Here is a 22,700-nt window from a genome sequence, read left to right as displayed (position 1 = left end):
TGGACCTATCGATGTCCTCTGAAAAAGGCAAAGCCTTATCGAATCATCATTCAGGGTGTTCGACGAGCACCACAGATGAAAAGTCATCACGTGATTCGATGGGTCTTCACCTGGATTTCCATTGAATTTAGGAATGTCAGATGGAAGTTTGTGAGGAATCGCTGGCCACCAAGGGGCGTAAGCAATCGGATCGTTGGTTAACCGGTGTAAATCGGGTAACTCTAAAGTCGCCACGAATGGTAACTGTTGATTCAGGTTAGGCGAAGCATAACTAGGGTACGATGGAATCACTTGAGCAGTGGGCCTTTGCATACCAGCATAATGTAATTGATGTTGGTATGATTGATACGGTTAGTGGACTTGACCACTGTAAAGTGGTTGGTTTTGACCGTTTTGGATATACGGTTGTCCACATAGGAAAATCGATTGTAAATGCCCCTTTCTTTGTATTTGTATTTCCATAATTAAATAAAAAAGAGTAGAGTATAAGCCTCACCTTCTAATTAGGTTTTCTTTTATTTGATATCCCCTGAGTTATATCTTGTATTAAATTATATGATTTTTATATTCACTTACATTTTTTTCCTTTATGGGTTTAAATATTTATATGTATTTAACACTAACGAAGTGTTGAGAGATGTGAAAACCCTAATCTGAAATCATTATCAAACTATGTTAAACACCTGGTCACTAGAAAGAGGGGGTTCCATCTTTCTAGCATTGTATTGTCTCGTGGTAGAGTAGAGCATCTAAGAGTTAGATTTAAGAGCATAACATAAGAACCATTTAGAATACAATGTCAAAAAAACTCTGTAATAAATACTCGTTTTTCTGTATGTAAAGTTTCATAATTAAATAAAATATAATAGAATATAAGTCTACTTTTTAATTAGATTTCTCTGATATCATATTTTATAAATTACATATTTTATTAAATCATATAACTAATATTTCCATTTACTTATTATTTTTTTAAATTATTTTCAAATATTTGAATAATAAAATAATAAACAAAATTAAAATTCAAAAAATAAATTAAATAATAAAAATTCAAAAATGACATTGTAGGCTATAATAAATTACTTTGGGTGAATATCTACAATAATTTATATATTGTTCACAATAACTTAAACTTAATATTACTTTTTGAAAAATTCACTCTCAACTTTCAATACCATGACATCTCATGGTGAAGACCTCTCCAATCTACTTATGTAAAATACGAAAAAACGAGGGGTATTATTAGACTCGAGAAGCCTCAACCTATGCTTTTACACTTAAAAGTTACCTTTCTCAATGACGCATTATCATCTATAACCACATACCTTGAGATTTGGTAAAGGACTCTCCATAATCTACTTAATTAAAAAAGAGGGGTGTTATTAGGCTAAATAAGCCTCTAACTTATGCTTCTAATAAAGCAAAGATGCGGGGTGCATCAGCTTATGTTAAGTTGGTTCATTGTTTAATATTAAGTATGTAAGCTAGGGTGAACAATGATATTATGGGGACGACTAACTTAAATTCTTTTTTTTTCTGAAGCAAGATTCGTACCTTCTATTCATTAGAAACAAAGAAATAAATTACATATAATACAACTACCCAAAGAGACCTGAGGGACATAGAGTCAACTATCCACTCAGGGCTTGGGTACCAAGCCAAAATCTTAACATCCGGGCCACGGGCCCACAAATTTAACTGCGAGACCTTCAAAATACAAACAAAAGCATAAACTGGCCAATCCGTTTGCAAAGTTCTGACGGATGAGACGCAAATCGGAGCCAAAAAAGGCATATTCTTAGATTCCAAAAACGGACCCGATGAAATAATAGAAACCACACTAAACGAATTTCGAGTCTGAATGGTGGAATAAACTTCGCGCATGTGAATCTCCCGAAATCCACCAATTCCAACCTGAAGGCTCAACATGCACGGAAGATAATAGTGAATCCGAACCTGAATTCAAAATAACCCAAAATTGCCACTCGCCCCTAGTAGCCTGCGAGATCTTCCGCAATTCTGTCCCCGGCAGAGTCCCTTTGACACGAACAATCTTGACTGTTGATCCACATAGAGAAATCCAATGGAAGAGCATAATATCGCACCGAACAAGCGGACCAGACGTTAGTGTGCGATGGAGGGCAGTTTTCCAAACCCTCTATCTGCCACATGTAGGTTGTTGGATGGGATCGCTGCAAAATCGCTAAAACCGTTTCCCACTTTAGAGCGATGCGAACATCCAAAAACTACCAAGGAAGCGGTTTTACTCTACGAGGCCCAAAAATGTAAAGATTCTGGTTGCCGGTAAAACAAGGATTCCTTCCATGCGTGCTCAACTTTTTTGCCTGAACTTAGATCCCAGAAAAGAAGAGAGGCTCTCCATTAATTAAGGAACTATTGTATCCATTGTGCTCACGCCAATGAAGAGTGATGTTCATCTGACTGACTCTAGGCATTTTAGCACCTAGCCTGTGATTTCCATAGAAACAACTGTTGTATTTTATTGAGTTCTTCTTGTGGTAACGAATCTACTCCTCCCTTGGTTCCCTATATCAAAAACCCTTCCAGATCTAGGTTTTCTTTATCAAGAATTTCTTGTAGTTCATGATCCTCCAGGTCCATCTCATTTTGGGTCATTTCCTGATCCATCTCCAGTTCTGCATCGCTCATTACGGCTTCCTTCTGATAATCGATGTCCTGTGTGTTTTTCCGGTTTTATTCAGATTCCTTGTCCGCAGGACTTCCTTCCATTGCTTGATCTCCTTTTGAGATCTCTTCATCTTCCTCAAGCACTTGGAATTTGTTCTAACTGATTTGTTGACCTTCATCTTGATGTTGTTTTGGTCCTCTTTTGCTGCCCTTTCCACGATTCACCACTTTCTGAAAGCTGTATGTTTCCTTCATTGTGTTATTTTTGCTCTTGCTTACTACTTTACTGAGTGGACAATCTCTGAGAACGTGTCCATGTTCATGACATCTGCGCCATCTAAACAGAATGTGCTCATAATCTACTGTTTGCACCCATTCTTCATCAAAAACTTCCAAGATCACCTCATCCAGTAGAGCTCCCGATAAATCCATTTCCACATATATTTTGGCAAATGAAGTATATTTTCTTTTCTTGTGGCTTCAGAAGCTTTAACAAAACGACCTAATTTATTTCCGATAGCGGCTAACAATTCATTTTGCCAGTAATCAAGAGGTAAAGAATAGAGCCTTACCCAAACCGATGCTGAAGTAAAAGTTCCACGTTCTGGAACAAAATTCATCATCCATGGCCACATGTAGAGTCTAGCTGCTGCATAGAAGTAAGGTCCTCCTTCGAAAACTCTTTGATTAATATATATGCAAATCAATGCCACTCTTTATTCTTCAAGGACGATGGTTATAGGCTTTGGCTTTTTAGCTAGAGGAACTAGATTGCAAATTGAGGTGTGGTTTGGTGATTCTTGTCTTTTCTAGCTAGTTGATCCTATTATATCCTAGTCGAGTCCCTATCCTACTCTATAACATTACTAAGTCACCACCACTGTGTATTTTTTTCTCAAAGAAGATTTAATAGAGGGGATTTCCTCTTGTCTTAATTCACAAAATTTTTTAGTGGTTTTACTCTTGATATTGGGGGTTTGTTGGGGACAAGTTGTATGTCTCTCCCTTTCATCCCTATTTGAAGGAAGCCATTAACGCACCATCTTATGTGTGAGTGTTAGGCAGTTCCCTTTCACCAATTCCAGCTCAGCGACTCATCACAAGTCGCCCCTCGACAATAACATGGTGGCCCCACCTCCAGAAGGAATTCATACGTCATACATGGGTTAGTCTAAATTTGTCAGAGATATTTAAGCTTGTTAATGACCCAATTTCTTATGATCTTAGTTATCGTACAATGTCATCTAAGATCCCCTGAATATTACTTAATCCCAAAGTGCTTTACGTGGAAAATATAAAATATTTACTAAAAAATGAGACTTCCATGCTTAGTACGCTATGCATTGATCAAGACCATATTATTTACTCAAACGAAATTATTTTCAATGCAATTTGTACAGGTATTTTAAGAATGAATAAGTGGGGGAGGATTAACGAGTTGGAAGTTGAAGACCCGGAAGATATGATACAATTTTCAGCAGAAGACTTAACATGGACAGAGATTGAGGGGGACCAAGCTGCAGTTATTCCATATTGTCGACTTGATGATTTCATAAGTGGAGAGGAATCAAATGAAAGTGCACCCACTCAATTTCTTCTTAAGAATCATCGAAGTAACAAAATAGAGGATATCAAACACACCAATTACTCAACATTCCTGGAGTACAGTGTGTGAGCCTCTATATGCTTTTTCAAGATACGTATAATTTTTTCAATATGCATAAATATTATATCTAATTTATAGTAATTTTTTTACGTACAATTATTGGTGTTCATATGGTCCACAGTCGACAAGGAGAATTAGGAGTGCATCATCAGATCCAAAGACAACCCGCAATCGACATGAAAGTATTAAAGTTGGTTGCCAATGTCACTTCTTTGTGCGACGACTTCAAATGAGACCAGATGATGCTGTAATAATATATACTGCATGTGGACATATTGATAAGTCCAATGTTATTTGTCACGGGACAGATGCAGTCGGTAGGTCCACGAGATCAATTATGCACCACATTTAAGTTGGAATATGCGATCTAGTGTCCAACATTTCGTTAAAAGAGGTTTTAATGTTACAATGATATGGGACAAGTTCATCTCTGATGTGAAGGATGGATCTGGTGAGTTATACACAGGGATACCTCGAGATACCTACATGACAAAAAAATATATAAGTAACATTTACAATGATATCATAAGGCTAGAGTATGTTAAAGATCAAAGTGATCCAAAGAGTGTGGAGTGCTGATATAAGGAAAACCCAGAGAGTTTTTTCTTCTACCAAAAACAAGATCTTGTTGAAAATATCCCTTTTATCATAGGCATACAAACAAAGTGGATGTGTTCAATGATGCTGAAATACTCTCACAATAATATTATCTCAATGGATTCAACCTTTAGTACAAATAAGTACGGGGTGAGTACATATTTATCCTAAATCTGATTCATTTATTTAACCTCATATTAATGCATGTATCTTATATAAATATAATTATGCACATTTTTTGTAATGCAGTATAAACTTTACACCTTAATGGTTTTCGACGAACATCACAATGGGGTTCCAATAGCTTGGGTGATATCATCATGCAATACTATAGCTGATATTTCTAAATGGATGTTGGCCTTACTTGCAATTGGAAACAAAGAGCGACCAGATTGGCATGTTCTTGCCTTCATCACAGATGATGCTACTGCTGAAATTGAAGCATTGAGGTGATGTGTTTATTATTTTTATAAGAGGCACAAAAAATATTGTTAATGTATAATCTCTCTAAAAATTATGTTATTGCGCATATTCAATCAAGTGAAAAGTATTATTATGTGTGTGGCATGTTCGTCGTACATGGTTGAAAAATGTTGGAAACAAGGTCAAAGGGAGGGAAAACCAAATACACATTTTTCGCAGTTTAGGAGAAATCATGCACATGTGTAAAGATGATGAATCTGTGAGAAAGAAATTTGAAAGATTATTTGAAGAATTCAGTGAACAAAAATGATTTTTGGAATATTTTAGAAATACTTGGTTGTCCAACAACAAAATATGTAAGCTTCTTATTGGTGGTTTTAATGACTCTATTTTTCATGTCATATTTATACTTATTAATATATAACTAATAAATTTGTTTCTACAGATATGTGGGCAAAAGCATATAGAAATTTTCCACATTCAAATCAAGATACGAACAATGCCATTGAATATTACCATCGGTATATCAAGGAAAGGTACCTACGTGAGAAGAACAATGCATGCCACATAAGGGTTGATTGGTTAATCTATGTTTTGTTGACAAAGGTTGTATTATTTTACAATCATATGCACCGTTTAAAAGAAGTTGGTTTTGTACGACCCAGAAAAATACAGGAGCAATTGAATTCATCCAAGTGTAGAGCTAAGAAAATTCCAAATGAAGATCGTGTGCCTAATGAAAAGAGTAATGACTACTGGGTTCGTAGCCAAAATAAGGATACTCGTGACATTTGGTACAATGTCATATATAAGGATTCTAATCTACACTTCTGCAATTGCAATTGGGCCCTAAATGGAAATATCTGTAAACATGTATTGAAAGTTGAGATGTTAGTGAGTAACACTATTTTGGGTGAAAATGTAGCACCTGGTGTCACTGATCCCATGACAGAAAGGCCTAGAATTTTATTTGATTTGAATGAAACACCTATATTGGTCCCAAAAATCCAAACAGAGCTTTCGCCATGCTTTGATTCTCCTCCCAATCTGAATTATCATAATGAAACAAACATTGATAATTTAGAGAATTTCTCATACAATGTTGAAACGACCAATGTACGACAAGATAGTGCATTCTCTGAACATGATGAGATGAAACGTGTTAACTCATCAACTCTTGAGAAATTGAGATCCATAATACCTACAAATTTGGAACAGGCATATGCATTGAACAACTTGGTAGACAAATCATGTCAAGAATACAACAAAATGTTTTTCAATACTATAACTCCATCCAAGATCACTACCAAGAGAAAACATAGTTTCTTGAGTCCAGTACATAAAAAGAGGCGATGTGGTCGCAATTCAAAATCAGGGACAGATATACTAAAATTTGAAAGGGTTGGACGAGTTCATGCAAGGAAAAAAAGAATGGATGAACAATTGGAGTCATCTTCTCAAAAACAAAGAAATGTGGACCACGCGCCTCAGATAATGCAAGATTCTATTATACCCAATATTGGTATGGAAATTTCATGCTATGTATTGTTTTACGTTAAATGCGATATATTAGCATGTTCAACACATTTGCATGACTATATGAACTATTTTTATTGTTACAGCTGAGGGACCCACATCTCACAACATTCCAAATTGTCGAATTCGTTTATTTGATGAAGACGCTATTGAAAAAAGATCCAGCATTGGGAACACTGCTTCAGCCATTAACACCCCAATATCCTCCCCAAGGGTGCTCCCCCCTATTGTTGAACCAATTAGGATGTATCATCGCCCACACCCACCACCTTTTTCCTCCATAAATTCTTCCATGCCTATAACCACCTCTGTAATACCTTCCCAATGCTCACCCCTACCCTTCAATCATCCACCATTATCATTTTTTCAATCATCCACCCTTAACATTCCAATTTCCCCCCATAGGTTAATCCCCCGACCTACAGTGATTCCCACTATCGTACAACCGGTGGGGGTGTATCGTCGCCCGCACCCACTACCTTTTCCCTATTTCACATCCACCATGGCTTTATCCAGCGCCCCTGAACCATGCCTATATTCGTCACCAAGTGCTCCGCCATCTACCCACGAAGGGTTGTCTTCTCCATTGCCTCAAATCCTCATGGTGAGAATGAGTATTTGATCAAAATATCATCATGAATTAATGAAATTGATTATATGCCTTTCAATTTTTACAACTAATTGATTATTGTAATTTTTTGCAGAGATATCAATTTGGAAATCCACGTGGGAGTGCCAAGAGGGACGAGGGTGACTTATATACCCATACTTTAGATCGATCATGATGTTGTTTTTCCGTTATTTCATTTATGGGCATGAGATTCCATTATTTATGTTGGAAATGAAGTTCTATTTTGTAAAAAAGAAACATGTGTAGTTGGACCTATTTTGAATAAAAATACATAAATTTATATTTGTGTTTATGACAACATCTTCATTGAATTTTAAATCCTTATGTGGATGCGATGTTGTATTCTATCAATGTTACATTACTTTTGATGAATAGTTGTAACGGATTTTGTTTTTATTATTTACAAATTATCAAGTTTATAAGTTAAGTTACTTTTATATTTATATCTTATTTGATGTTTAAAATGTAATCTTAAGATTTATACCTCGCACCTCAAGATTAATCTATCTAAAAATACATATGCCTTTCAAACTTGATACTAGATAAAAAAACAATAACCACGCATTACAATCCAATATCTCTTTAAAAATATTCTTACGAAGCCTCTTAACAAATATGTAACCGTAGATATTTTTATCATGAGCTACCATACAACAACGACTCTTAAGTATAAACAAAATATATATCGAAAAAAATATGAAAGCTTAAATATATTTTCACATCCTCAACCCTAGAATATTCATCTATTTCTTTACATATGAATTATAGTTTATAGTTTATGTTCATATTCCATAGATTTTACATGTGAGAATCAACCCATTTAATAAACATGTACTTGTTATTTAACCTCTTTAACCTTTATTGATTTTTTTCTGTTTTATGGGGTTAAGGGTGTGATTGGAGAAGAGGAAATAATAATATTACCAAAATAAAATTACAATTGAAATAGTAAGGAAGTATAAAGTTAAAAGTTGTAAATTTAAATTTTGAAATTGTTAATATTCTAAAGTGAAATGTTGATTTTTGAGAGTGGAAATATTGATGGATAAAAGTATGTATTTGGAATCCAAAAATGTGAATTCCATTAATTTCAAACCTCCAAAATGTGAATTTTGATTTATAAAGCGTTAAGTGTTATGTTTTGGTTTCAAAAATATAAATTTTGATTTCAAAGTTGTTAATTTAAATTAAAAAATAGTGAATTTCACTATCAAAAATAAGTTTTTCAATTCCAAAAGTGTCCATGGTAATTATGAAGTTGTGAATTTTGATTTAAAAATATTTATTAATTTCCAAAATTTAATTATGAAGTTGTGAATTTTGATTTCAAAAATAATTATTAATTTTAAAACTTTAATTTTAATAAATTTGAAATAATAAGTAAAATCTAAAGTAAAACATTGTGAGTTTTTATTTTAAATGTTAATATTAACTCTTTTGAAGTGTAAATTTGGATTTTCAAAGTAGTGATATTGGTTTTCAAAATGCCAATTTTTAAAATAATTCCATATACAAAAATTGTGCATATACGGAAGATATGCGCATATACGGAAAATGCGCATATACGGAAGATATGCGCATGTCTTCCGTATATCCCTAACTTTCCTGTATGTGCATATCTTCCGAATATGCACGTCGTTCATGTATCTGCATTCCAGATGCACAGATTCCATATACAGGAATTGCGCATATACGGAAACTATGCATATACAGAAGATGTTCGCATAAAAGGAAATTGGGCATATACACAAGATATGCGCATGTCTTGTGTATTTCCCCAACTTTCCTGTATGTGCATATCTTCCGTATATGCACGTCGTTCATGTATCTTCATCGCAGATGCGCAGATTCCGTATACAAGAATTGCACATATACGAAAACTGTGCATATACGGAAGATGTGCGCATATACGAAAATTGGGCATATACGGAAGATATGCGCATGTCTTCCGTATATGCCTAACTTTCTTGTATGTGCACATATTCCGTATATGCATGTCATTAGTGTATCTGCATCGAAGATGCGCAGATTCCATATACAGGAATTGCCCCTATACGGAAACTGTGCATATACGGAAGTTGTGCGCATATACGGAAATTGGGCATATACGGAAGATATGCGCATGTCTTCCATATACGCCTAACTTTACTGTATGTGCACATCTTCCGTATATGCACGTTGTTCATGTATCTGCATCGCAGATGCGCATATTCCATACACAGGAATTGCGCATATACGGAAACTGTGCATATACGGAAGATGTGCGCATATACGGAAGATATGCGCATGTCTTCCGTATATGCCTAACCTTCCTGTATGTGCACATCTTCCATATATGCACGTCGTTCATGTATCTGCATCGCAGATGCGTAGATTCCATATACAGGAATTGCGCATATACGGAAATTGGGCATATATACGGAAGATATGCACATATATGGAAATTGGGCATATTCGGAAAGACATGCGCATATCTTCCATATATCCCTAACTTTCCTGTATGTGCATATCTTCCGTATATGCACATCGTTCATTTATCTGCATCGTGGATGCACAGGTTCCATATACAGAAATTGCGCATATACGGAAATTGGGCATATACGGAAGATGTGCGCATATACGGAAGATGTGCACATACAGGAAAGTTAGGCATATGCGGAAGATGTGCACATACAGGAAAGTTAGGTATATATGGAAGATGTGCACATACAGGAAAGTTAGGCATATACGGAAGACAGGCGCATATCTTTCGTATATGCCTAATTTCCGTATATACACACAGCTTCCGTATATGCACAGTTTCCATACATACGTAATTCCTGTATACAGAAATTGGGCATATACGGAAATTGTGTATATACGGAGGATATGCGCATATACAGAAATTGGGCATATATGGAAGATATGCGCATATCTTTTGTATATGCTCAGTTTCTGTATATGCACAATTTCTGTATATGGAAATTGCGCATATACAATGCAGATACATGAACGACGTGCATATACGGAAGATATGCACATACAGGAAAGTTAGGGATATACAGAAGACATACACATATCTTCCGTATATGCCCAATTTCCGTATATGCGCACATCTTCCGTATATGCACAGTTTCCTTATATGGAATCTATGCATCTGCGATGCAGATACATGAACTGTGTGCATATACAAAAGATGTGCACATACAGGAAAGTGAGGCATATACGGAAGACATGCGCATATCTTCTGTAGATGCCCAATTTTTGTATATGCGCACATCTTCCGTATATGCACAGTTTCTGTATATGCGCAATTCCTGTATACAGAAATTGGGCATATACGGAAGATGTGCGCATATACAGGAATTGGGCATATATGGAAAATATGCGCATGTCTTCCGTATATCCCTAACTTGCCTGTATGTGCATATCTTCCGTATATGCACGTCGTTCATGTATCTGCATCGCAGATGCGCAGATTCCATATACAGGAATATGCGCATATCTTCCGTATATGCGCATATCATTCGTATATACACAATTTCCGTATATGCTCAATTTCTGTATACAGGAATTGCGCATATAAGGAAACTGTGCATATACGGAAGATGTAGCATATACGGAAATTGGGCATATACGGAAGATATGTGCATGTCTTTCGTATATGCCTAACATTCCGGTATGTGCACATCTTCCATATATGTATGTTGTCCATGTATCAGCATCGCAGATGCGCAGATTCCATATACAGGAATTGCGCATATACGGAAACTGTACATATACGGAAGATGTGCGCATATACGGAAATTGGGCATATACGGAAGATATACGTATGTCTTTCATATATCCCTAACTTTCTTGTATGTGCATATCTTCCGTATATGCACATCATTCATGTATCTGCATTGTATATGCGCAGATTCCATATACAGAAATTGTGCATATATAGAAACTAGGCATATACGGAAGATATGCGCATCTCTTCCGTATATGCCCAATTTCTGTATATGTTCATATCCTCCGTATATACACAATTTCCGTATATGCCCAATTTCCGTATACAGGAATTGTGCATATATGGAAACTGTGCATATACGGAAGCTGTGCGCATATACGGAAATTAGGCATATACGAAAGATATGCGCATGTCTTCCGTATATGCCTAAATTTCTTGTATGTGCACATGTTCCGTATATGCACGCCGTCCATGTATCTACATCACAGATGCATAGATTCCATATACAGGAATTGCGCATATGCGGAAACTGTGCATATATGGAAGATGTGCGCATATAAAGAAATTGGGCATATACGGAAGATATGTGCATGTCTTCCGTATATCCATAACTTACCTATATGTGCATATATTCTGTATATGCACGTCATTCATGTATTTGAATCACAGATGCGCAGGTTCTGTATACAGGAATTGCGCATATACGAAAACTGTGAATATACGGAAAATGTGTGCATATACGGAAATTGGGCATATACGAAAGATATGCGCATGTCTTCCGTATATCCCTAACTTTCCTGTATGTGCATATCTTCCGTATATGCAGGTCGTTCATGTATCTGCATCGCAGATGCATAGATTCCATATACAAGAATTGTGCATATACAAAAATTGGGCATATACGGAAGATATGCGCATATACCAAAATTGAGCATATACGGAAAGACATGCGCATATCTTCTGTATATCCCTAACTTTCATGTATGTGCATATCTTCCTTATATGCACAATTTCCGTATACAGGAATTGCGCATATACGAAAATTGTGCATTTACGGAAGATGTGTGCATATACGGAAATTGGGCATATACGGAAGATATGTGCATGTCTTCCGTATATCCCTAACTTTCATGTATGTGCATATCTTCCGTATATGTACGTCGTTTATGTATCTGCATCACAAATGCACAGATTCCGTATACAGGAATTGTGCATATACGAAAATTGGGCATATACGGAACATGTGCGCATATACGAAAGATATGCGCATTTCTTACGTATATGCCTAACTTTCCCTTATGTACACATCTTCCGTATATGCACGTCGTTCATGTATTTGCACCATATATGCGCAAATTCCATATACAGAAATTGCGCATATACGCAAATTGTGCATATACGGAAGATATCTTCCGTATATGCGCAATTTTCATATATGCGTAATTTATGTAATGGAATTTCACATATACGATGCAGATACATGAACGACGTGCATATACGGAAGATATGCACATATAGGAAAGTTAGGGATATACGGAAAATATGCGCATATCTTCCGTATATGGAATTTGTACATATCTTCGTTCATGTATCTACATCGTATATGCACAAATTCCATATACAGAAATTGCACATATACGGAAATTGTGCATATACGGAAATTGCGCATATACGAAAGATATGCGCATATCTTCTGTATATCCCTAACTTTTCTGTATGTGCATATCTTCCGTATATGCACGTCGTTCATGTATTTTTCATGCTCGGTGTGTATGCATTCCAAACTTTTGAAAAATTCATAAATCCACATTAATTGCATGCTCCTGAGTGCAAGTTACTAGGTTGTTACACTACACAACCCTAATTTCTATTCCCAATGAACTTAAACAACTTATGAGAGTATAAATAAGGTTTATGTGATGGAGAAGGGGGAATTGACCATTTTTTTACCTTTATTTTGGAGCATTATATTGAAAATTTAACCTTGGATTTTATGGTTCTCTTCTACACAAACCTTTGTTTATAAAGTTGACTCTCTTACTCAAATTTGATATGTAATCCCTTATTGGTTTTCCTTTTTACATATAATGAGGAGTTGTAATTAAAGTTGAAGTCTATAAGTGGTCTAGGTTAGGAGGAACACAACCTTTGTTGATGAATGCATTGGAATTATATCAAGTATTGCCCACACACATTAACACACGTGTGCACACACACACGAATGAAGCGATCTCTTCTCTCCCAAAAGAAACTATGTTGTAATTCATTTAATTATTAATTACATGATGTAGAAGAGAAATCAATTACTTGATATTAACTAATATTAGTTAGTTACAAGTGTTCTTGTTTTAATATCATTAATAATTTATATTGTAAATGGTTTGAGCAATGTCATGTGATCATTTTGAGCATATCTCTATAGAAGTTTGGAGCATGCAAGACTTTATCTATACAATTACAAATCCAACCAAGGGACCAACTAATTGGTGAAAGGTATTCTTCCCTGTCCATTATTTATATCTTTGGCATAATAACTTAATCTTAAAAGTTGAGTAATGAGTCTTCCTATTTTCTTTGTCATTAACTTGACCTTGATAAACTAGGGATCATTCTCTGTCAACCACCCGGACTTTCCCAAAAAAAGTTTCTTTGTATTTTGATTTGTTTGATATATATATATATATATATATATATATATATATATATATATATATATATATATGCTAACTTTCATTTTAATGTTGTTTGTTAGTTCTTCAATGTATCTATGTGAATGAGAAGCACCATTAATGACACACTTACCCATCCATAGTAACACTAAAATAGGTGCTACTATTACATGACAATGCATTACATGACTTACAAAAAGAAAAAAATGGGATGGTGGTGTGTTTCTCTAGTAAAGTAGCAACACCTACTGTGTTATACCCTAATTATCCCATGTCCATCAATATGAACTTCTCATTCACTTAGTGTAGTTATCAAAAATGTGTGATACACATTATCATATGGGAGTATTGCAATAAGTGCTCCCATCCATTTGTTAATGTACCAAAGAGCATAGTAAATTTATGCACATTTCATATATGACTATTTGGTGCACTTCAAACGATAGTGAGTTTTGTTAATTGATGTGACCTGTGTACATGCTTAGAGTTAGCATGGTTTGAATTCCAAGGTGACACTATTAAGAACTTTTTAAAAGAAAAAGAAAGAAAATAGAAATGTAGGCTAATTTCAAATGTTTAGCTAGTTAAAACAACTATCAATATATGGTATCTATGTAGATGAAAACTATAGATTTATATGTTTGCCAAAATTCTAAAAATAAATCAAATATATTATGGAATAGAAGGAATAATGAAATATACCAATTCAATAACACAAGACAAAGAAGTGCTAGTACTAGAATATAAAGCATCGGTGCTTGTATGTGTGTGGTGCATTATATACAATTTAAAATGAAAAGTTCAACGCGATATATCTTTTTAAACCCTACCATGGTGCCCCACTTATTATATTGAAGGTACAATAAATATTATTTTATAAACTAACTTAACCTACCTTAGTGCACATAGGAGGGTAATACATGGCTATGATGGTATCTTTCATATATAACATTGGCCAAATTTTTTGAAACCTTTACAACATACCATAGAGCAATCTACATTAATATAACTCTATTTAGCACATTGAAAATAATTTATTAAAAGAAATTGTTGATATTAACATGAATAAGCACCAAAAAAAATATATTTAGTAAAACTTTTACCTAAATTTATTATTTAAAAATATAATATAAATAAACTACTTTTACTAAAACATTTTAAAATTAATATTTAATATTTTTTGAATAAATAATGTATTAAATTTGAAACAGAACATTATTTAAATCTAAATTGAAATTGTTGTAAACTTACATTTGATAATAATTAAGTTTTCACAATTATCAAATTTACCTTAATCTTAACTAAAGTATTTGATTTCAATTTTGTTAAAATTGGTGAAAAGTGCATATGAAAATAAATGACAGATACACAAAATGTTTTAGACAATTGTCATTATTATAATATACGGAATAGAATATACATGAGTTTGGATTGTATTAAAGTTCATTATCGCCCTTACATCGAGGTGTTAATGTACCAAAGAGCATAGTAAACTTATGCACATTTCATATATGACTATTTGATGCACTTCAAATGGTAGTGAGTTTTGTTGATTGATGTGACCTGTGTACATGCTTAGAGTTACAATGTTTTGAATTCCAAGGTGACACTATTAAGAACTTTTTAAAAGAAAAAGAAAGAAAATAGAAATGTAGGCTAATTTTAAATGTCATATATGTACCAAGGAGCATAGTTGATATTAACATGAATAAGCACCAACAAAAATATATTTAGTAAAACTTTTACCTAAATTTATTATTTAAAAATATAATATAAATAAACTAATTTTATTAAAACATTTTAAAATTAATATTTAATATTTTTTGAATAAATTATGTATCAAATTTGAAACAAAACATTATTTAAATGTAAATTGAAATTGTTGTAAACTTACATTTGATAATAATTAAGTTTTCACAATTATCAAATTTACCTTAATCTTAACTAAAGTATTTGATTTCAATTTTGTTAAAATTGGTGAAAAGTGCATATGCAAATAAATGACAGATACACAAAATGCTTTAGATAATTGTCATTATTATAATATACGGAATCGAATATACATGAGTTTGGATTGTATTAAAGTTCATTATCTTCCTTACATCGAGGTGTTAATGTACCAAAGAGCATAGTAAATTTATCCACATTTCATATATGACTATTTGATGCACTTCAAACGGTAGTGAGTTTTGTTAATTGATGTGACCTGTCTACATGCTTAGAGTTATCATGGTTTGAATTCCAAGGTGACACTATTAAGAACTTTTTAAAAGAGAAGAAAGAAAATAGAAATGTAGGCTAATTTTAAATGTCATATATGTACCAAAGAGCATAGTTGATATTAACATGAATAAGCACCAACAAAAATATATTTAGTAAAACTTTTACCAAAATTTATTATTTAAAAATATAATATAAATAAACTAATTTTATTAAAACATTTTAAAATTAATATTTAATATTTTTTGAATAAATTATGTATTAAATTTGAAACAAAACATTATTCAATTCTAAATTGAAATTGTTGTAAACTTACATTTGATAATAATTAAGTTTTCACAATTATCAAATTTACCTTAATCTTAACTAAAGTATTTGATTTCAATTTTGTTAAAATTGGTGAAAAGTGCATATGTAAATAGATCACAGATACACAAAATGCTTTAGATAATTGTCATTATCATAATACACGGAATAGAATATACATGAGTTTGGATTGTATTAAAGTTCATTATCGCCCTTACATCGAGGTGTTAATGTACCAAAGAGAATAGTAAATTTATGCACATTTCATCTATGACTATTTGATGCACTTCAAACGGTAGTGAGTTTTGTTAATTGATCTGACATGTGTACATGCTTAGAGTTAGCATGGTTTGAATTCCAAGGTGACACTATTAAGATTTTTTTAAAAGAAAAAGAAAGAAAATAGAAATGTAGGCTAATTTTAAATGTCATATATGTACCAAAGAGCATAGTTGATATTAACATGAATAAGTACCAACAAAAATATATTTAGTAAAATTTTTACCTAAATTTATTATTTAAAAATATAATATAAATAAACTAATTTTACTAAAACATTTTAAAATTAATATTTAATATTTTTTTGAATAAATTATCTATTAAATTTGAAACAAAACATTATTTAAATCTAAATTGAAATTGTTGTAAACTTACATTTGATAATAATTAAGTTTTCACAATTATCAAATGTACCTTAATCTTAACTAAAGTATTTGATTTCAATTTTGTTAAAATTGATGAAAACTGCATATGTAAATAGATGACAGATACACAAAATGCTTTAGATAATTGTCATTATTATAATATACGGAATCGAATATACATGAGTTTGGATTGTATTAAAGTTCATTATCGCCCTTACATCGAGGTGTTAATGTACCAAAGAGCATAGTAAATTTATGCACATTTCATATATGACTATTTGATGCACTTCAAACGATAGTGAGTTTTGTTAATTGATGTGACCTGTGTACATGCTTAGAGTTAGCATGGTTTGAATTCCAAGGTGACACTATTAAGAACTTTTTAAAAGAAAAAGAAAGAAAATAGAAATGTAGGCTAATTTTAAATGTCATATATGTACCAAAGAGCATAGTTGATATTAACATGAATAAGCACCAACAAAAATATATTTAGTAAAACTTTTACCTAAATTTATTATTTAAAAATATAATATAAATAAACTAATTTTATTAAAACATTTTAAAATTAATATTTAATATTTTTTGAATAAATTATGTATTAAATTTGAAACAAAACATTATTTAAATCTAAATTGAAATTGTTGTAAACTTACATTTGATAATAATTAAGTTTTCACAATTATCAAATTTACCTTAATCTTAACTAAAGTATTGAATTTTAATTTTGTTAAAATTGGTGAAAAGTGCATATGTAAATAGATGACAGATACACAAAATGCTTTGGATAATTGTCATTATTATAATATACAGAATGGAATATACATGAGTTTGGATTGTATTAAAGTTCATTATCGCCTTTACATCGAGGTGTTAATGTACCAAAGAGCACAGTAAATTTATGCACATTTCATATGTGACTATTTGATGCACTTCAAACGATAGTGAGTATTGTTAATTGATGTGACATGTTTACATGCTTAGAGTTAGCATGGTTTGAATTCCAAGGTGACACTATTAAGAACTTTTTAAGAGAAAAAGATAGAAAATAGAAATGTAGGCTAATTTTAAATGTCATATATGTACCAAAGAGCTTAGTTGATATTAACATGAATAAGCACCAACAAATATATATTTAGTAAAACTTTTACCTAAATTTATTATTTAAAAATATAATATAAATAAACTAATTTTATTAAAACATTTTAAAATTAATATTTAATATTTTTTGAATAAATTATGTATTAAATTTGAAACAAAACATTATTTAAATCTAAATTTTGAAATGTTGATTCTGAGATAAATAATACTTATTGACATAACTAGAAATTACTTTGAAATAAACCACACCTATTGACATAACCAAAGATTACTCTGAATTAAACCACACCTATTGACATAACCAAAAATTATATGTATAGAAGTTTTTTGCCATTTGATAGCTATATGTTTTTTCCTTACCGGTTGCATCACTGAGCTATATAAATGATATAGTATGTATTTATTATTATTATTTTTACTTGAATAACTAAAAAAAATGGTCTATTTTCGGTAGAAAAAAGAGAGTTGTCTTTAGTGCTACTTTTTGGAAGCTTTGATGGTGGGTTTTTCTAATCAAATGTCTCTAAAATCTAGGAGGAATTTATTGAAATCACAAGCTTCATGATTAATCATGTGCAATAGAAGTGCCCTAGGGTTTTTTCGTCAAATTTCTCTAAAATCTAGCAGAAATTTATTGAAATCGCAAGCTAGATGGGTAATCTTGTGCAAACAAAGTGCCCTACCATTTTCCAGGGTGATGAAAAAAACTAGTTTAAATAGCACAAATCAAGATTTCACCTCAGATTTTTCCACCGGATTTCACACTAGAAAATCCAAAAAATTGCACTAAAACCAACTATGAAAAAAAAAGGGAAAAAGAAAAGAAAAGGAAAAATAAGATTGAAATCTGCAACATCTTTATGAAGTATTTATATTTTTTCTTTAAAAAATAAAAATTTTGAAAGATGTATTCTAAAATAAACCAAATAAAACACTAAAAATTTAAAGTAGAAATAAATCACACCTATTCATATAACTAGATTAATGTGAACAGAGATATTGTTGAAATCTATAACATTCATAATTTTTCTTTAAAGAATGAAAATTCTGGAAAAACTTATTCTAAAATAAACCACTAAAAATTAACAGATATATAGTTGAAATCTACAACATTATTATTTTCCTTTTTTAAAACTAAAATTATGAAGACCTATCACACCTATTAACATAAGAGCAGAGGGATGATTGAAATGGGTGCTCAGAAATGCGGTCACATATGGAGATAATGACGTCTTGGAGTGGTTTACTGCATTAATAATTAATAACATTAGATTTTGTTAATTATGATTTGATAAGGATGCCAGGAGACTGAGCACTGAATCGTTGAGGAATATATTATCCTGTTTTTATTCCTTTGTATATATTTGTGTGCATTGTTTCGCCTTTAAAGTCACGGATTCACTATTTCTTGGATTGATGCGATAGCAGCTCGGATAAAGTTGGACAGATAAGGGAAAACGTAGCTAGTGAAGGGAATGTCATGTAAATATATTTAAAATCTTTATGATGTTGGCACTTTAAAGACATACTTAGCACCTAGAAACAATTTTTGGAAAAAAAAATGATGTATTGAAAAGTATAAATAATAAAGAGATTACATATATTGAAACTGTCTTTGTAGCTCCTTTATAGACAAAACAATGCCTAAAGTTATATTATTGTATCCTAAGTCATTTAAACTTGCTGGAATGTTTAGCCTTCAAAGTAGCAAACCTAGTGGGTTTAGTGAGAGCAATGGTAGTTGAGCATGTATGCTCTATGTATTGTTTGCGTGACTTGAACCCACGTGCTTTCAAGTCCTTTGGCGTGATTTTCGTCCTTTTAACCATAGCATCAACATTTATCTTTTTTGTTTTCTGTGGAAATTAAAACATTATCAATAAATATCAAAATCCACATAGATATAATGAAAATATGCTGACCATGTAACGAATATGAAAAGACAATTCATTGACTAGCTATCAATAAATATCAAAATCTATATAGATATAATGAGAATATGGTGAACATGTAACGAATATGAAAAGAAAATGCATTAACTAGTCATAAAAAAATATGTCAATGTTATTATGAGCTAAGATATGTAGTATATAACTTACCTCTCTTAATTTATCTTGAAGTCTAGGTGAATGCCGCAATGGTTGAGGAGAATGTGATTTTTGCTGAGCATCATGTCCACCATCATACATGTGCAAAGGTGTTTTAGGAGATGTATATTCATTACTCTTCACATTAGATTATACATAGATATAAGTATGTGACTCAAAAAGAATTAAATGTAAAAATATGATAAAATTATAAGAGTATAAATAAATATAATCTTACCTTGCATTGTGACATTGGACCTGAAGATGGTTGTAGCATTTGAACCATTTCATTTCCATTCTTCTTAAGGCTTCGACAAGGAGTTTTCATTGATTGTGATGGTTCCAAAGGGAACACCTGCACCATAAATAAGAAATAACACACACACACACAATAAAAAAAATTCAAAGATAACGATATATAATATAGAACATCCATTTCTCATCCCATCATTATGGTAAAACATAACAATTTATATATTAATGTTTTTAGTGGAATAGGTTATATGGATTAAAAACTTACTTGCCCAGTAACCCCTTGAAAACCTTGAAATCTAGGTGAGGGTCGTAATGATTGGTGGCTTGAATTTGGAGAATTTTGTTGATTAGGCTATGCATATCAATAACAATGAGAAATTAGTATACAATTATAATAAATATAAATATCATTTAATGTTAAAATGTCTAAAAAATTAATATATGCAAAAAAATGGACTCAACTGTGTTGTCATTGTCCAGATTAGTTTCATCAAAGTTTAATATATGGTTGTGCTCATCTAATCCTTCTTCCCCCACATCATTGGAACCTCAGTGCTTGCTTTCTCTTTTAAAGCAATATCTATGAGCTTCATTGTCTCCATGTGTCTAGGAGGTAGACTCTCATCCCAACGTTGAATTTTTTCACAAATCCTTTGCTTTGAAGTATCATTAAGCTGATCAAATGTAACAACTGACTCTGAAAACAAGTTTCAATGAATTTAGTCCACAACAATAAATTAATATTAGTAGAAAACATATACATATAAATACTAATAAATACTTACATCTCAAAGAATTTCTTCATTGACAATATTAATAAAAAATCATATACAAATAAATACTAATAAATACTTACAACTGAAAGAATTTCTTCATTGACAAATCTTTTATATGCTAAAAAATCATATACAAATAAATACTAATAAATACTTACAGCTGGAAGAATTTCTTCATTGACAAATCTTTTATATGCTTGTTATCGTGCATGACATAGCCTTGCATCTAAATCATATTGTATTTTGGCATTTTGCCTTTTAACTGCACTTGTTGATTTTACCGCCCATGTAGCATTTGCATCTCTTACTCGACCTCTTTGACGTGGAGGAACTGGTGAGAGATTTTGGGTGGTAGCGCGATGATGATTAGGGCCAGATAGCTTAGATCGACTCAAATTCCCCGCACAACCACCAACAAGACAAGTGAACACTTGCTTGGTGCCTTTGATAGTTACCTCCCATTCACTCCTAATTTCCTCCATTTTCTTACTTCCCTATAAATGAATATGTAAACAACAATGTTGTTAAAAACATCATAAAAACACATTAAAGTAAAAATCAATATTCATATCTATTTTTTTGTGGTTACCATAACTATCCGGCTTATCCCAGCATCATCATTCCACTTAAAATTAGAAAGGAGAAGAAAAGCTTGGACAGCCAAGGCTTGTAAGCCTCCGGCAATTCTAAGCACATTACTATTGCACATCCGGCAAGGACAAAGTATGTAAGTGCTTTCATCAACTGATTTTAGTCTGAATATCTAAAGTGTTAATATTTAATGTAAATAATGTCAATTCTCATTTCTTTACTTCTCCATTTCTTCCTATGACATGAGATCCTTCTGTTGTTTCCATGTGTACCTCACTTCTTTATTTCTCCATTTATACTTATTAGATCAAATTTATCTATTGTTTCCACTGTGTATATATACTCACAGTGTTAATAACTAAACAGATTCCTTAACAACAATATTCCACATTTACTAGACTATGCAATTGTTTTGTGATTTTTTACTATGGTTTTCCATTTCTCCATCCAAACACATGACACGAGATTCATCTACCGATTCCACTGCGTATAATATACCTTCAGTATTCATAATTCATTTGTATAATATAAAATTGAATGAAATGAGGATAGATGATTTGCTGTAAGATTTTGCGGATATAGGAAACACGAATACTTATTAATCAAACATTTAATTGAAAATTTTTACGATCCTAAAGCACATTTTTGAGAAAAACAAGTCATTAGGAGAAAAATTTGAATCGTAACAAAATTATAATTATATTAAAAATTTTAAATCTTTTTTTTATCAGGTTGGAAAAAATAAATTAATAAAAATATTTGAGCGAGTAAAAACTTCTATCTATTTAGAATCTTTAAATGCTTGCTTAATGCATTTAAGATATTTAAATGCTTTCG

At 32.1% G+C, this 22,700-nt stretch overlaps 1 protein-coding gene across 1 annotated transcript; it reads right to left on the bottom strand.

The window, feature by feature from the left end:
- Positions 1-19,743: 19,743 nt before the first annotated feature.
- Positions 19,744-20,704, bottom strand: LOC149250992 (uncharacterized). Its single transcript, XM_089456505.1, has 3 exons — positions 20,480-20,704; positions 20,254-20,379; positions 19,744-20,010 (listed from the first exon to the last, which is right to left on the bottom strand). The coding sequence occupies exons 1-3, from the start codon at positions 20,675-20,677 to the stop codon at positions 19,825-19,827; spliced, it is 510 nt and encodes a 169-aa protein (XP_089312631.1). The 5' UTR covers positions 20,678-20,704; the 3' UTR covers positions 19,744-19,824.
- Positions 20,705-22,700: the final 1,996 nt, after the last annotated feature.

This window comes from Pinus tabuliformis, chromosome 7 (assembly GCF_031772625.1).
Source record: "Pinus tabuliformis cultivar Carrire ecotype Pingquan chromosome 7, CPIR1, whole genome shotgun sequence".
Classification (NCBI taxonomy): Eukaryota; Viridiplantae; Streptophyta; class Pinopsida; order Pinales; family Pinaceae; genus Pinus; species Pinus tabuliformis.
Note: the sequence above shows the minus strand (reverse complement) of the source record. Positions and strands in the feature narration are given on the sequence as shown.

Excerpts from the sequence above, each read along its gene's own strand:
- LOC149250992 (XM_089456505.1), bottom strand. The coding sequence starts at position 20,677 with ATGGATGTTCTATATTATATATCGTTATCTTTGAATTTTTTTTATTGT. Across the intron at positions 20,380-20,479 it reads GTCCAATGTCACAATGCAAG|AGTAATGAATATACATCTCC; the intron begins GTAAGATTATAT and ends TCTAATGTGAAG. Across the intron at positions 20,011-20,253 it reads TTCAAGATAAATTAAGAGAG|AAAACAAAAAAGATAAATGT; the intron begins GTAAGTTATATA and ends TAATTTCCACAG.